The sequence below is a fragment of the Colletotrichum siamense genome (genome assembly GCF_013390195.1).
Source record: "Colletotrichum siamense strain Cg363 chromosome Unknown KSG_Cg363_contig05, whole genome shotgun sequence".
NCBI classification, from domain to species: Eukaryota; Fungi; Ascomycota; class Sordariomycetes; order Glomerellales; family Glomerellaceae; genus Colletotrichum; species Colletotrichum siamense.
Window position 1 is genome coordinate 5,244,229 of NW_023501018.1, and position 16,307 is coordinate 5,260,535.

Here is a 16,307-nt window from a genome sequence, read left to right on the forward strand (position 1 = left end):
GCCTCAGCAACCACCGTGTCCAGGGCTTTACACACTGTTGCAGTAACTCTAGCCCACGAATGAGGAGCAACACTGGTCTGCATCTGTGGGGCCATCAGCAGCTAACCAACTTCAACTCACCGCCAGCGGAGCGTCCAGAAGCAATGAAGTTGATCAATGTGCATACTCTTGAGATTGAAACATTCAATGCAGGAGAGCAAGTTCCAAGATACGCCATTCTATCTCATACATGGGGCAGTGACGAGATCAGCTTCCAAGAATGGATCACAAATTTCGGCAACCCCTCTCATGAGTATCTGGAGAAGGATGGGTACCTGAAGATCATCAATGCTTGCTCGAAGACGCGGGATGACAAGCTACGTTACCTCTGGGTAGACACCATCTGTATCGACAAATCGAGCAGCGCCGAGCTCTCAGAGGCGATCAACTCCATGTTTGCGTGGTACGAGCGGGCTACCGTCTGTATTGTCTACATGGCTGACGTTGAGTGGGAGGATGAGCTCATTCATAAAATTCACACCAACCAATACTCAAGCTTTGGCTCAAGTCGATGGTTTACACGAGGGTGGACCTTGCAGGAGTTGTTAGCTCCCCGGAAAGTTTTCTTCTTCACCAAGGAATGGACAGAGATCGGCACCAAATCTGAACTAATGTTCAAAATCTCAAAGATCACCGGTATCGACGTTAGTTACCTCACCGATACTAGAAGAATCTGGTCGGCAAGCATTGCCGCACGTATGAGCTGGGCATCCAATCGACAAACAACACGACCTGAAGACATGGCTTATTGCCTGCTCGGCATCTTCGACATCAACATGCCGCTGTTGTATGGAGAGGGTTCGCGGGCTTTTCTACGGCTGCAAGAGGAAATCATCAAGTCTGCCGATGACCACACCATTTTCTGCTGGACCTGGGATGCAGACAAGACCCCTGATCAATGGCAGAGCGTTCTGGCTCCTTCTCCATCAGTCTTTTCAAATTCAGGCTCTTTCGTGGCCACGCACAGAAACTTTGAGAGCGCGCCATATCAAGTCACTAATGTCGGATTACGCATCAAGCTTCCCGTGGTAGCTGCAGTCAACTGTCTCTGCGCCATGCTGTCCGTCATTAGCACGGATGATGCGGACCCGGAGCACAAACGAATGATGTGCCTGCCTCTAATGGAAGAAGGCCACATTTACCGAAGATGCCCGTTCCCTAGTCGCCCATTTCCCGTACACCGATCTATGGTATGCGAGACTAAGGAAATGTACCTTTTGTACAAGATCTCGAGGAATACAGAGGATCTCATGCCATGGCCGTATCGCCATCTGTTTGAGTATGGCTTTCACATCAACATCCTCGACGAATCATTTTCCACAGACATAAACCGGCAAATGATTACCTCGGTCGACTGCTTGGTTCCTCAGCATAAGCAGACCCCCACATCGCATATATCAAGGCCAGTGTACAGCACAGTTGGCTTTCGGTCAGCCCTGACACATGCTTTTGGAGGCTTGATACTAAGAATCAACTATCGCAATGAGAGGTTTCTCGTCTTTCTCTCAGTGAGTCAAAGCGAGGGGAACTTGAAATGGAACTGTGAGGTTCTTAATCCCAAGTTCGCGGACCACGACGTTGATGATTGGCTCCGTGAATTCGAGGTGCATAGCAACAGCACAGAGAACATGCCCGACTGTAGCTTCCATTCAGCGCTTTCACCGAGTGGCACCGTACAGATACTCATATCACTGGATGGAGACATCGTAAGCGAGGATGGTCGACGTATTCGAGTTATTTACCTTGTACTTTCGAGTAAAGATGACATGAGCCGACGTATGCAGGATACATGGGGTACGTTGCAGCGCAGTTTAGGTGATGTTAAGGCACGACGGATGTTTTCATAAAGATATAAAAGGCGGACTGCATATACTACAATGGCGATTGATTTATTAAGCTCAATATAAACCTATATGAATGATAACGTAATGGGCGTAGGATGTGATCATTCAAACCCACGAGGTTGCATCAACTGGTCCTTTGACTATATGCTTGAACGGTTGAACCCGTCCTGTGACTCTCAATCGTTATTTCGAAACGACTCTGCAGCGTTCAAACCATGCATCAGACATAAATATCAATGTCCTATCTGTGAGTGCAATCATGCAATGACGCTGCCATGTCCTCCATCATACCACGCATACTATCCGTATGGCTTTCCAGTATGGGAACAACTCTGGCACCATTGCCTTCTGCGCGAGCAACAATTTCAGCTTCATTGTGGACTGACGGCGGCGCAAAGATGGTCTTTCCAACGGTGATCATACCCATCTGATCCAGAGGCTCCACGGGATACGCGTTGGTAAGCAGCTGATCGGGTACCGAAAGTCTACCCAAAGCTTCTCGGAGAAATGGGGCCAATTCGCCGCGAATACATGCTTGATGTAACTTTATCTCGTCCTTCCCCTTGGCGAAGTAATCAGCATATAGCTGGCGGAGTCGCTGACGCTGTCTCGGCGTCTTGCAGTTCATGAACCCGTAGTCGACGGCAACAGCAGAAACCGGCCCAGTTCCCTCCCATTGAGCGTACCTCTTAAGTTGCCAGACACTTTCATAACTTTGCCCGACGACTTTCATTAGGCCCCTGAAGTTGCGAAGTCCAGCAATTTCGGTAGACAGGCCATGCTTTTCGAACAAGAATGGAATAGTGGAGTGCGTTATGGCGCTCCAGAACTCATCGCGACATGTCTCGTGGAGAAGCTTCCGGTAGGCGCGCCGCATGTGCAACAAGCTCTGCCAGTTGGGAGCCGTACAGAATCCAAGGTCAATCCAATTGTCCTCGTCCACGTTAGGAATCAGACCAAGCTTCATCTGTGTCCAAAACACAAAGGCTTGGCGCTTCGCGAGAGGACGAATATCCGTCATGATGGTGTCGCAGAGTTGGGGAGGACACCACTGGCTCGCCACGTCACAGGAAATATTCCCAAAAACAGGACATTGCGAGTTGGTACCGAAGCCTTGGAGACGTTTGAGCCAAGCGGCATCGTCAGCCAGGCCGGTCTCATGGCAGCTCGATATCAGGAGCTTCTGTAAGTTGTCGTCCTCGCATGCCTTTCGAAGCTGTTCGTCTGTGATGCCGTTGTGGACGATGTGGCAGTAGACACGGAAGAGTCGCGCTCGATCGGCTCCTTTAGCGAAGAACTTGAACCCGAAGGTGTGAGAGATTTCCTCGTCCATTGGGAAGAAGCGCTTGCGGCACGCGACCACTAGACGTGCTGCGGCATCTGTCGTAGGAAGATTGGTCGCATCGTCTATTCTAGGGTTGAATTAGAGATCAATTGTTACCGGCGATTGGTTCACATGCTTACTTGATGTCTTCGTCCTCAACTTCGATCTCAGAGAAGCGGGAAAAGAAGTCGGCCTCTCTTGGGTCCACATCTTCATACCGGAACAGCGATTTATCTACCGTCTCTGGTATGAACTGACAGTACGCAGCTAACGTGTTGATTCCGGTTGCCATTATGGACTGCGTATGACTCGCCCCTCAGCTACTGAGCATCTTGTTGATGTAAGGAAGTCTTGCCAAGAGGATACATGAACCAGACTAGCAGAAGTATAGTTGGCGAGGTGAGTCGGGGTAGATCATGGTGGTGAGCGGGGGTTTATAGGTACTTTCCAAGAACCGTAAGCAAGTATCAAGAACTATGGGACGAATTTGGTGTCTGGCTGTGCCTGCATTCGAAATGTTTAGAAGCAAATGGCAAAACAATAACACACATGGATCATGAACGCTAACTCTTGTACATGAAACACTGAAAAAGAAAGCAAAAAAAGAAAATGGATCGTAATTGCTGAAGCAATTACATGTCGGCTGTAGCCCTTACGCATACCATCCTTCCTCTTCCTCTTTCTATCTGGCTCTGCGCCTTTACCTTTCCCGCGTCACTTCAAATAATGGCTGAAGGTTATTCTTAGCACCTACTATCGCGCGCTTGAGGGGTCTAATCGCTGATACTAATTGCGCAAAGCAGAGATCTGCGCACCATGGTAGAATTCGCCATGGAAGAAGCTCTTGGAATGAAGGCTCTTGAAAGGGATAAGCCAAGTTTATCAAGTAAATAATAGTCGAAGGGGTAGTGTTCAAGTGTCAAGCCGTGGCGTGGATCGGCTTACCGAGACACACCGAGCTCGGTGTGCCCCGCACGGAAATGAATCCCGATTACACTAACAAGCCGAGGCAAATCGCCAATTGCCCCTGCAACACATCATCTCTTTACCCCGGACCGCCCCCATCCTCACCTCTCTCAACAATATTTACCGTCGCTCACCAATTCTCACCATTGACATTTTCCAAAGTCCTCAATTGATACCGCCAGGCCTCTTAGCCGTGAAATTACAGCTTTTAGACACTTGAAGGGCCCTCCCAAAGCTGTGTACTCCTCCCTGAAGTCCGCCACAACAACAACATCCGTGCATCACCACAATGGCTTCTCTCAAGTCCCCTCCTCCTCCCGTCCCCGACACGGACATCACCTTTCCCCGTCCCCACATCCTCCAGATAACCCTCAACCGGCCCCGCCATCTCAACTCCATCCCCTCGCCGCAGCACTACGCCCTCTCCAAGCTCTACGAGTGGTACGACGCCGAGCCGTCCCTTCGATGCGCCGTCTTGACCGGCACCGGCCGTGCCTTCTGCGCCGGCGCCGACCTGAAGGAATGGAACGTCCGCAACACCTCCGGCAAATCACCCACCCCGTCATCCGTCAGCACCGGCTCGGGCGGCGCCCTCGCTGCATCAGCCACGGCCTCCCCGGCCCCCGTCGTCACGTCCTCGCACCCCGATGCCAAGCCCGGTGAGAAGTGGCCGTCGTCCGCTGGGTTCGGCGGCCTGAGCAATAGAGGCGGCAAGAAGCCTGTCATCGCGGCCGTCAACGGGCTGTGTCTCGGCGGAGGGATGGAGATGATCATCAACGCGGACCTGGTGTACGCCTCCACCAAGGCTAAGTTCGGGCTTCCGGAGGTCACGATTGGCGTCGTGGCTATCGCGGGCGCGCTGCCTAGGCTCATCAAGGCGGTGGGTAGGCAACGTGCGACGGAGATGGCATTGATTGGCAGGTCGGACTATACACCTGAGCAGATGCTCTCATGGGGTCTGGTGAACCAGGTCGTGGAGCCGGACAGGTTGTTGGACACGGCGTTGGCTGCTGCCGAGGCCATTGCCAATAACTCCCCGGACTCGGTGATTGTGTCTCGGGAGGGACTGAAGAGCGGATGGGAGGCACTGGGGCCGGAGGATGCTACGGGGTTGGTAGATCGTACCATCTACCGGAAGATGGAGGCTGCAGAAAACATGACGGAGGGAGTCAAGAGCTTCGTTGAGAAGAGGAAGCCAGTGTGGGTTGACAGCAAGTTGTGAGTGGGCAGACGATCATGACCATTTGTATTATTACGGTTATCAGTCTGCACCTTCAATGTAAAACGATTCGCCCTTCGCACTACGTTACGGTACGTGACCGTTGGATATCATAAGCTTCCGCCATACACAACCCCTAAACCAGAGCACAAACAGCTCTTCCCCCAACTTTGACGGAGCCGACCAACTACTGGCCAAATTCCTTGTTCTCCACACGAAGCTCTCCGGAGCCAGACTCGGAGTCCTTCTCGACGACACCGTGCGTCGCATCGCCCGGGGTGCCCATGCTCGCCTTCCAGTGCAGCTGCACCTTTCCGCCGGTGAAGAGACGGTCGATCTGCTCGAGGCTGAGGTTCTGTGTCTCGGGGTAGAAGAACCAGATGAGGGGGATGAAGAAGAAGTTGAAGACGCAGAAGTAGACGTAGGTGCGCCAGCCGATGCTGTTGATGCTGACGGGCGTGATCTCGACGACGAGGAAGGTGAAGATCCAGTTGGAGGCCGTGGCGAGGGCGGCGGCGCGCGTGCGGATGGCCAGCGGGGCGTACTCGGCGGGCAGCAGCCAGGGGATGGCGAGCAGGCCGACGGCGAAGAAGAAGTTGAAGAGGAAGAGCATGACGATGGCGACGATGCCTGCGGGGACGCTGCCGTTAGAGACGGTGCCGGCGAGGATGGCCATGCAGGCGCACTGGCCGGCGGCGGCGAATAGCATGAGCTTGCGGCGGCCGAGGCGGTCGATGACCCAGATGGGGATGAGGGAGGAGAAGAAGTAGGCGATGCCGTTGAAGCCGGCGAGGAGGAGGGAGAGGTTGTGGGACATGCCGACGGACTCCTGGAAGATGACTGGGGCGTAGTAGGTAATCAGGTTGATGCCGGACAGCTGCTGCATGAACTGGCCGCCGATACCCAGCATGGTGCGGTAGAAGAACTTCTGGTCGCCGTTCTTGAACATCATCTTGAAGGATCCGGTGTTGGCGGCCTCGCGCTCCTCGCGGATGGCGGCTTGGATCTCGGCGAGGTTGGCCTGCAGCTTGGGGTCGTTCTCGGTGATGGAGTGGGCGTCCTTCTCGACGGCCCAGAGGATGTGGCGGGCTTCGTCGTGGCGGTCGTGGGCGATGAGCCAACGGGGGGACTCGGGCAGGACGAGGACGCCGAGGAAGGTGACGACGGCGAAGAGGATCTGCAGGGCGAGAGGGAAGCGGAACTGCGAGTCGTTTCCGACGTAGCTCATGCCGTAGTCAACCCAGTAACTGAGGGCCACGCCAAAGATGTTGATGGCGAGCTCGATGGCGAGACCCTTGCCTCGGTTATCCGCCTTCATCAACTCGGAGTGCCAAACAGCTAATAAGAGTGAGCATCTCTGTCCACGAACGATGGATGAATATCATCAACGACACTTACGAATTGTACTAGTATTCAAACCATTGCCTAGACCCGCTACGATTCTTCCAACGATCAACTAAAAAGAATATTAGTGAGTAACGAGTACACTTATGTATGCCGGTAATTGGCCCTTACCTGAGGGATTCCAAAAGAGGCGGCCTGTAACGCGGCTCCGATGCTTAGCACGATGCAGCCGAGCATGATGCACTTGCGACGTCCAAGACGCTCGCCGAAGATGAGACAGAAAATGGCGCCGAAGAAACATCCAATCTCGTAGATGGCCACGACGGTGCCCTGCAGCGAGGAACTGCCCCCGCCGCCGTTGGTGGTGTCGATCTCGGGAAACGTCCGGGTGAAGGCGTAGCCGGTGAGGAGACCTGACATTACACCTTGGTCGTAACCGAATAACAGGAAACCTAAATCCGCATGTTGAAAAAACATCCCGTCGCGAGCTACTAGAGTGTTGTCTTACCTGATCCGGCTGTGGCCGTGATGGCCCAGTTGAGAGGGCGACCCGTGAGGATGGTCATGATGGATGGCGGTGTTGATGGTGATGGCGATGAGTAAGGAGTGTGTGTACGTATGTTGTCGCTCGATATCCAAAACAACAAAATAAAAGGGTGGGGGAGGCTCTCGTGTCTCACGCGATGACTTGAATCGCGGACCGATGAGAGAGGGTGAGAGAGATCTGGGGGAGGAGGGTCAAGGCTAACTGGGTCGAAAAAAAGAAAAAGACAAGGCCCCTCTCACGATGGGATGGGGATTGCGTGGCTATCTATATGTGCAACTTCCAGTGACCATGGCTATGTGAGCTTTTGGTGTTGAGAGTGTGTGCATGCAAGTAAAGTAGGTACACGAAAAAGCAAAGACGAAGAAAAACTTCGCTACCAACAACCTCCTTTCGCCTCGTCTAACCACTAGGCGCCGCTACGAAACAACGTCATTTGATTGCAGCCAAAACCTTGGGGAACCTGTGTCAAATGCTGCATCTCCTCAACCCATGGAGCAACCTCGTCCCCTCCCCACAGGGTACCGGAGTGCGGGGACCCCAGCGCGGAGGTAATTAAGGCCAACCAAAGAAGACATGCGAATGGGACCATGGAACTGAAGATGGGGAGGGGGGGGCCGCGACGACGTGAACTGCAGCGGCACCCCGATGTCTGTTCTTGGGTTGCTGTGGGCAGTTGGAGGCGCTTCAATGGGCGGATGGCACGAAACTGACTCGCGACGACCTCTGTGGTTGTGAGAACCCGGCATGCGGGAAAAGACTTGAAGGGGGTTTTTTTTGTCCCTTTTTTTCTTTAGTAAAATTCTTTGTATGTACATCAAGTAGCGTGGTTTGTGTGTGTGTGTGCGCGCAATTTAATGCAATACGACCAACAGTTGTGGCCTGCCATTGGGGCCTAACAGCGGCGAGATGGCACCCAAGTCCCTGGCAGGTTTCCCGCGGGTTTTTTTCTTGGGGGAGAAAATTTGCCGAACCCAGCCATGCAATTGAACAATCGACATGGCTCATGGCCAAGGTCCGGAGGTGAATCCGGGGCCAGTGTCGATGGGTGGATGGTGGGATCGAGCGATGCCGCAACGGAACAGACAGGGATCAGGGTCAAATTCGCCGACTTAGGGCCACTCTGTGGAGGGGGCGTCGAACTGCCCTTTGCAAAGATGACAGGGCAGTTGAAAGCGCCCGCGCGGCCGGCGGGAGGACTGAGACTCAGACAACTCTGCTTCCACTTGCCGTGCCGCTCCGGCTCCCTCCGAATAGCCGTCGGTCAACGGGCCTAGCACCGATCCAACAATGGCCTGTTTGAGCCGTCATGGACGACTATGATTGCTCACTTTCCCCCATGTTTCCTGCAGAAGCAAACTGCGAGGTCATTCGAAGCGCACGAACCAGACTTGCGGCTGAACATGCCCTGCAACCCCAGCAACCAAGCATCCAACTTGTTCAACGAACCCTGACGCCCTGGCTCTGGCTCTGGTTCCCATCTGGCTGGCTCTACTGGTATGGCATGCACGTCGATCGGCTGAAGCAGAGGCGAAAATCTCCTGGGAGATACAGAAACCCCTGCCGCTTCACTCGAGGCATGCCGTTCAGCCCGGACAACGTTAGCCGATGGGCAATTGGGACCAGACGATGCGAGACGGACGAAGAGTCCGACGAACCACCCAGACGACGCCTCAGAGATGCATCAAAATCAGCCACCGAATTTTCCATCGTGAAGTGCGCCTCGGGTTGCCGCCCATGAGCCTCCAATTCCGTCTTAACCCGTCCCTAGCGCACTGTCAGGTCGGGGCCGCGTCAAAAGTTCGCACTTGTTCCCGTCGAACCACCCCCCAAACGGGAACGGCCACAGGGAAATGAGGTCATCCCCCCGTCCCTGACCCCGGCCGGTCCCTTGTCGTCCTCCTCCGCAATCCCGCATGAACGCCGCAACGCTGGGCTTCCGCCTGCCGTCAGTGTGAAAAAAGCCGGTAGTGCCTCACCTTATTCCGTACGACTCACGGGGTCAGTCCCTGGCGACGAAAAAAAAGAAGACACATGAAAAACACGGGGTGGGGATGTGTGCCTCGACCCACGTTCTCCACGCCCTCCCTCCCTCCCCTCCTTGGTCGCTCGCTCGTAGCCCGAGGTGGTCTGGGGCCGCCAATCTTGTTGCCCATGGGGCCGCTTCGTTCTTCCCAGATGGGGGGATCGCGACGTCAGATGTTGAAGCTTTTGGCGGGTACCACAGAAACCTTTTTGCGTGATGCTAATCTCGGAATCCAGCCTCTCGGAGACCGCGCTGGAACCATTAGACCGGATCCTGTCCGCCTTGTGATGTACTGTACGTAGTATTGGAGCCATCTTGGGCGCGCATGTGTGGATGCGGCTTTTAGGCTTTGGTATCATAGACTTGCTGTTGTTTCGATACTAGAGGAGCCGATACTGAATATCGACGCGTGGCGCTGAGGTCGCGTTGCGCCAACTCTTTCCCGAGCGGCTGCAGCTACTCACACAGAATGCAGTGTCAGAGCAACTTCATCAACCCATCTGACCAAAATGAAAAGAAAACAACATGTGTATCCCTTCCCCCCAATTTTAATCATCCAATTCATGCTTTCGTGTTCACACACAATAAAATAGGAAAAAACAGCCGGAGGCATATACTAACCGTCTCCCAAGTCTCCCCAAAACTCCTTCAGGTCATCTGCCCTCCACTTGGTGCCCCATCCGCTCTCCTTTTCAATCTTCTCCAGGAGTTGTAGTATCGCACGATGCTCCGCGGGGTGGCTCATGCAACGTCCCGCAATCCAAAGGGGCTGGACGCTGTTTGTCCAGGCCCCGTGGTGGTGATTAGTCATTGATATTCCGCATATTTGCCTGGCATGCCACAGCGCTGACCGAGGTCTCGGGGATAACCGGAGCGATGCTGGCCTGTTCTGTAACATGAGGAGAGACGCCGTGTGGTATAGTTGGTTGCCCGATATCGCGGCCGGGTTGCTGTACAGTATCTTGGGAAAGGGCTCCGTGTCGGAAGAGGGGATCGACATGATGTGCTGCATCTCGGACGGCCGACGGCTGTGCCAGTCCTCGACGTATCTCCATAGCTTCATCCACCGCACTCGGTATCTCATGTCATTCCTAGGTCCGTCAAAGAATAGTCCACCCGGGTTCGCCTTGGCCAGTGGGGCCAAGAGGTCAAGGACCTGGGCGCAGATATAGACTGCATAGTTCGCCCACATATCATGGCCGGGGTGGGAGAGGAATAACCCGACGTCTGCCTCGAGGTCGATTTGCGACGCCCAGTGGTTGACCGGGATCAGAGTTTTCACCGACGAGATCAGACCGCCGCAGACATCCATTCTGGCAAAGCACCAGAAGAGAGCTTGCTCGACACCGCCTACGAAGCCATTCATGCCGACGGCCTCCATTAGACTGGCGCAGCCGTCTAAATGTCTTCGCCAAGCCTTTGGCGAACAGCTGGCCATCTCCAACACGCAGAGAACCACGCAGGACGCTATGACTGCTGTTGTTCGAGTTGAGAGTTGTGGTAGTAAAAGGTGTATCGCTTCTTGGTAGAGGGCTAAGCTCTGATCCGTCGGCCGGTCCCGGTTCTTCAGCTCCAGTTGCCGGGCAGACAAGGCAAGCATTGAATAGCGCAGGTGGTCATGTGATCGAGCCATGGTCGGTAAGGAGTGTTGGAAGTGCCGCTGGTTGTCAAACTTGTCCAGCCAGGGTGAGATCTCATCCACCCAGTTCTTCCATAGCGCACACTCCTCTTCCAGGGGTAGGAAAGGGGGCTCGTGATCCGAAGATATTTCTCCAGTCGCCTCAGGGGCTTCGGCAGACGAGTTCTCACCAGAGCTGGCGTCGATAGATCTTCGTCTTGAGTTCTGACCAGAGGCCGGCGAACCTGGTCTTGTCGGCCCATTTGACCGTACCTCTTGGATGAGGTGGTTTCTTAGTGTTGAGTGTAGTTCGTGGTATGCGGATCCTGGCAAGAAGATTCCGTCTTCGTAGGAGCCCTCCGGCGTGAACATTTGGTCCATAAATTCGAAGGGCGCATCTATCAGGGGGTCGAGAGCGAGGGTTGTGATAGGAATGCCGCTGACCGTTGTTGTAGAGTGATGGTCATGAGGCCCCTGCCCAGCACCACCACCGCCCTGGCTAAGGTATATCAGGTTTGCGACAGCATTGTCGGTTAGCAGCTGCTGCGACGCAGATGAAGGAGACGCCTGGAAATCCATACGGTCGCCCGTCTGCGCATGCCCCTTGTCGCTGGTGTCGTCATCTCGACGTGTTGATGGGGTCAAAAGTGAACCGAAGCCTGACACAGCAACCGGATCTGTTGGTGCAGAACTAGGCCCTGAGGAAGACAGCGTTCGTTTTGCGGTACTCGAGCCCGCGATGGAAGCCGTATGGCCACCTGCCGTCGATGTCGTATATGATACAGGACTGTCAAAGGTCTTGGTCTCGTCTTCCTCAAGACTCTTGCGACGGTCACCCTCGCCATCACCTCCTGATGGTGACAACGGTGAGGGTTCTGGTTCCGGCTCGGAGTCGTAGTCGTGAAAGCCTGGTGGGAGGTGATAGTCCCGAATGACCTCGCTTGTGACATCAAGAATCTCAAAGTGCCGCCGCGGGGGTGGCCTCCTAGCTTTTCTCATTGACGGGTGATCTTGCAGGATCGTCTGGGCGTTCTCGGCACGGAAGGTGACTTTGATGCCCCATTCGCACCTTTCCTTGCGGCGAGAGCAGCCTCCGCACGCCGGCCGCCCCTCGTCGCACTTGCGCTTCTTGCGGCGGCAATTGAGACATCCGGTTCGTGTCCGGGTCCTCTTCTTCTTTGCCGGTGGTTGGTCCGGGTCGGGGTCGGTGGGTGGTGGAGGAGGACGCGGATGTGGCCGGGTCGTCTGGCCCTCCTCGGCCGGCGACGGCGGCCTGTCGACCATGATGGCGACAGGATGGGATTGAAGCTTCCCCGAGGCGGTGCGGTGCGGGCGTTGGTAAGGCGATGAGGGTCTAGACCTTGGGTATCGCAATGCGCAAGCGCAATCCTGTTGCGGCAGGAGAGGCAACAGCAGCAGCAGGAGGCGGCTATTGCTGGGGTAGGTCGTCCAATTGGTGAAAGGTTGTGTGAGAAGTTCGTGGAGCAGTTGCGCTTCGACATGCGCTTCCGCGAAGACAGCCAGCCAGGCGGGCGGGCGGTGCGGGTAGAGATGGGATGTCGTGTGTGTATAAGGTAAGGTAAGGTAAGATGTGCAAAATGGTTCGATAAGATTGCGACGAATGGAGCTGTTCAGGGTCCTGTGAAGAAGAGCCAGAGAACAGCTGCAGCTTTGGTTAACTCCCCCCGAGGCCAAGGACGGGAGATGAAACAGAGTTCATTCTAGTTCTGCATAGGTCGTGTTTGCCGATGGTTGAGAGGTGAAAGGACCCTGCAGTTGCAGTTCAGATTGAGGTTTGGTGCCCAATGACGGCGGCTTCGGAGCACATGATGGCGACTGACTTGTTGCTTCTTCTTCGACGACTTCTCCTGTTGGTTGTGTGGTGTAGCGTCATGTATCGTGGCTGAGAGCTATCCCGAGAAGCCGGTCTACTACTCCAATGTCAAAGAGGCAAAGGGGCTGAGCCGTGATGGAGCTACCGTACCTCGCTCACCAATTCGAACAATAACACAGAGACAGACACACGGGGAGGAGAGTTTGCGGGGAGATTCTGGGGGCAGTTGTAAGCGGTGTCGGACGGTCTAGTGACAGCTACTCGAACTGCCTGCCCGCCGCCCCCGCAGAATTGGCTGAAGAGATTGGCCCGGGGATAAACAGGGGTGGCCCCTGTCGTCGCAGCTCTTGGGACAAACTCTGAGCGTTGGGCTGCTGGCTGCGAACGCGATGCGCTGCTTTCAGTGGTCTGAACCGTTGAACCCCTCGTCTCGGGGGACGCTCCTGAGCAAAGTCCAGCAACAAAAGCCCTGGGATCCCTGGCTGAACCCCCGCCATTCTGCTGTCCGCAGTGACACTCCCCCACACCCGGAGAGGAGCAGCAGCCCAGCAGCCCAGCAGTCTCCCCTTCAAGCTTTTCCCACTGCCGTTCGGGTTCCGGATGGCAATGGGCGTCAAGCTGTCGCTTTTTTTAAGCATGATTGAGTGTGTGCGTGGCCCGCGGACTTTCGGTCCAAAGCTGAGAACTGACATGTCCGCCCATTGATCTTTCTAAGGGACCCGTCGGAGCTTTCCCCGACCAATTGACATGGAACCACGATAGCATCGTCATCCGTGATCCCCTTAAAAAGCAAAGACCGAAATTCTGAACAACGACCACGAGGACAGACAGAAAGCAGGCTGAGAATGCGATCTTCCCCCAGCTCGAACCGAAGAAATGAAACCAATCAAAGGCAGTCCACAACGAGGCCGCGCTCCTCTGCGACACCGGTTCGCTCATGACTCGGAACTCGGCCTGCTGATGCCGTGGCCAACCCTCGAAATTCCAAAATAAGGCATCGTGTAACTTTTTTCGGGCTCAATTACTATCCAGGGTTATCCGTGTCTATGCAATCCATGTGCCAAATATGCCCCCCTAAACGCCGCTCGCACCTTTGTCCCGAACCAGTCATCCTCTTCTTTCTTCATTAGAGCTCGTTGGGTGTGATGCTAGAAAAAAATTTCTTCAAGACAGCTTCATGAGTAAGTGCTTAGTGGTGGTGGACGGGGTTCAGGTCCCGGAACTCGCCCCGCAGGCTGTCCACGCCATTGGCTCTGACCTCCTCGACGAGCTTGGCGACCTCGGGGGCGATGACGTTCTCGTCGAAACCGAAGTACTTGTACGCGTCGGGGCCCGGGAGAGAGTGTCCGAAAGAGCTCATCGAGTAGCCGGCATCGGCGTAGCGCTCCCATCCGTTAACAGCGTACGCCTCGATAACCACACGCGGCGCCTTGGAGCGGTACTGGAGCACCTCGCGCTTGTACTCAATCGACTGCTTGTCGAAGATGCGCTGGCACGGGAAGCTGACGATGCGCGCCTTGATGTTGTGCTTCTCAGCGAGCAGCTTGGCCGTCTTGACGGCAAAGACCATCTCGGCGCCGACACCGATGAGCGTGACGTCGGCATCCTGCTCCTCCTTGAAGACGTAGGCGCCCTTGAGCACCTTGTCGCGGGAAGTGAATTGGGGGTATTGCTCGAGGTTCTGGCGCGAGAGGGAGATGATCGTCGGTGACTCTTTGGCCTCCATCGCCGCGATGAAAGCACCGGCCGTCTCCTCGCTGTCGCAGGGACGGATGTACAGAAGGTTCGGCATCGCACGGTAGAGGGCGGGCAGGGCAATAGGCTGGTGGGTGGGGCCGTCTTCGCCGGTTCCGATCGAGTCGTGGGTCGCAATGTGAATCTGCTGGAGGCGCTGGAGAGCACCCATACGCACTCCGGGGGCGGCGTACTGATTCGTTAGTATGGACTTGTAGGTGGGTTAGGATCAGGTGTCACTCACGATGTAGAACATGAAGAAGCTGGAAGTGACGGGGAGGATGGCACCCTTGTTGAAAGCAGCCAAACCGTTGGCGATAGAAGCCATGGCATGCTCACGAATGCCGTAGTGGATGTAGCGGCCGGTGTAGTCGCCGTTGATGCCGCAAGTCGTCTTCAGGTCCGGGTTCTGGAAGTCGACCTTGCCCTTCCAGATCATGTTGACGGAAGGAGACAGGTCAGCGGTACCGACCATCAGGTTGTTGACTCCAGCAGCAATGGGGTTGCAGACGAGACCAGCCGACTTTCTCGAGGGAGTGGGAGTCGTAGGAAAGTCCTCCTTGGCGGGGATAAACTTGCGCCAGTCCGCAGTCCACTCGCCAGCGACACGCTTCTTGAACTCGGCAGCAAGCTCAGGGTGCTCGCGGGTGTAAGCCTCAACCAGCTGGTTCCACTCGGCCTCGATCTGCTCACCGCGGGGGATAGCCTCGCGGAAGTAGTTGTAAACCTGGTCAGACACGACAAAGTGCTGCTCCGGGTCCATGCCGAAGTTCTTCTTGATGTTGGCAACGTCAGCAGGGCCGTAGGCGGCACCGTGGGCCTTGGCGTTGCCGGCGACAGCACTGCCAATACCGATGACGGTGTGGATGTTGATGAAAGTAGGCTTGTCACTGCTGTTGCGAGCAGAATCCATGGCACGAACGATGGCCTCGACGTCCCAGTTGCCGTCCTCAATCTCAATGACGTTCCAGCCACAGGCACGCATCTTCGTGTTCACATCCTCGGTGTTGCAGAGGTCGACGCTGCCATCGCAAGTAATCTGGTTGTTGTCGTACATGACGACTAGGTTGTTAAGCTTCCAGTGGCCGGCAAGCTGAATTGCCTCCATAGCCACACCCTCCTGCAAGCAGGCATCTCCAATCATACACCAGGTCATGTTGTTGACGACGGGGAAGTTGGGACGGTTGTAAGTGGCGGCCAGGTGCTTGCTAGCAGCGGCCAGACCAACGGCGTTGGCGATACCCTGGCCCAGCGGGCCGGTCGTCACCTCGATACCCTCGTGCTCGATCTCAGGGTGGCCGGGGCAGAAAGAGTCGGTGCGGCTGGAGTGGTAGGACTTGAGCTGGTCCATGGTCATGTGCTTGTAGCCGGTCAAGTGCAGGAAGCTGTATTGGAACAGACATGTGTGGCCGTTGGACAGAACGAAACGGTCTCTGTTGAAGTAGTTGGGGTTCTTGGGAGAGTACTTCATGATGTACTTCCAGAGAGAGGTTCCGATGGCAGCCATGCCCATGGCACCACCGGGGTGGCCGCCCTTGAACTGCTCACACAAGTCGGCGATGAGACAGCGGAATGTGCGGAGAACGAAGTCGACCTCCTTCTTGTCGGCCTCGGTGAGCTGGAACTGGCTGTTTGAGCCGTTGAGTGACTTTGCGGCCACAACGCCCTGGGGGACGGGCTCGGCGGGGACTGCACTGGGCGCCATTGTGATGTGTGTATGAGAGGCGTCGGGGGTATCACGAGGTGAGGGTATCTCGGTCTCGGTGTGAGAGTGTGGGGTAGCGTCAGGAGTCGCACTCGTTTTCTTGGTTGACG

General features: G+C 55.4%; 6 protein-coding genes across 6 annotated transcripts; 2 read left to right on the forward strand and 4 right to left on the reverse strand.

Moving 5' to 3' along the window:
- Window positions 1-143: 143 nt before the first annotated feature.
- CGCS363_v008975 (Vegetative incompatibility protein HET-E-1) lies at window positions 144-1,886 on the forward strand (the record flags this gene model as incomplete). The annotated part of the gene is made up of 1 exon (XM_036640824.1): window positions 144-1,886. The coding sequence occupies one exon, from the start codon at window positions 144-146 to the stop codon at window positions 1,884-1,886; it is 1,743 nt and encodes a 580-aa protein (XP_036495145.1).
- Window positions 1,887-2,124: 238 nt separating this feature from the next.
- Window positions 2,125-3,499, reverse strand: CGCS363_v008976 (uncharacterized protein; the record flags this gene model as incomplete). Its single annotated transcript, XM_036640825.1, has 2 exons — window positions 2,125-3,295; window positions 3,348-3,499. 2 exons carry the CDS (start codon window positions 3,497-3,499, stop codon window positions 2,125-2,127), a joined length of 1,323 nt encoding a protein of 440 aa, XP_036494105.1.
- A 963-nt stretch (window positions 3,500-4,462) lies between these two features.
- sidH-2 (Mevalonyl-coenzyme A hydratase sidH) lies at window positions 4,463-5,395 on the forward strand (the record flags this gene model as incomplete). The annotated part of the gene is made up of 1 exon (XM_036640826.1): window positions 4,463-5,395. The coding sequence occupies one exon, from the start codon at window positions 4,463-4,465 to the stop codon at window positions 5,393-5,395; it is 933 nt and encodes a 310-aa protein (XP_036494580.1).
- A 184-nt stretch (window positions 5,396-5,579) lies between these two features.
- On the reverse strand, window positions 5,580-7,302 carry CGCS363_v008978 (Sugar transporter STL1; the record flags this gene model as incomplete). Its single annotated transcript, XM_036640827.1, has 4 exons — window positions 5,580-6,730; window positions 6,791-6,848; window positions 6,908-7,188; window positions 7,245-7,302. 4 exons carry the CDS (start codon window positions 7,300-7,302, stop codon window positions 5,580-5,582), a joined length of 1,548 nt encoding a protein of 515 aa, XP_036494101.1.
- A 2,565-nt stretch (window positions 7,303-9,867) lies between these two features.
- Window positions 9,868-12,208, reverse strand: AMTR1-5 (Transcription activator AMTR1; the record flags this gene model as incomplete). Its single annotated transcript, XM_036640828.1, has 2 exons — window positions 9,868-9,872; window positions 9,928-12,208. The coding sequence occupies 2 exons, from the start codon at window positions 12,206-12,208 to the stop codon at window positions 9,868-9,870; spliced, it is 2,286 nt and encodes a 761-aa protein (XP_036494102.1).
- A 1,739-nt stretch (window positions 12,209-13,947) lies between these two features.
- Window positions 13,948-16,197, reverse strand: DAS1-1 (Dihydroxyacetone synthase; the record flags this gene model as incomplete). Its single annotated transcript, XM_036640829.1, has 2 exons — window positions 13,948-14,685; window positions 14,737-16,197. The coding sequence occupies 2 exons, from the start codon at window positions 16,195-16,197 to the stop codon at window positions 13,948-13,950; spliced, it is 2,199 nt and encodes a 732-aa protein (XP_036494726.1).
- Between the last annotated feature and the right edge of the window lie 110 nt (window positions 16,198-16,307).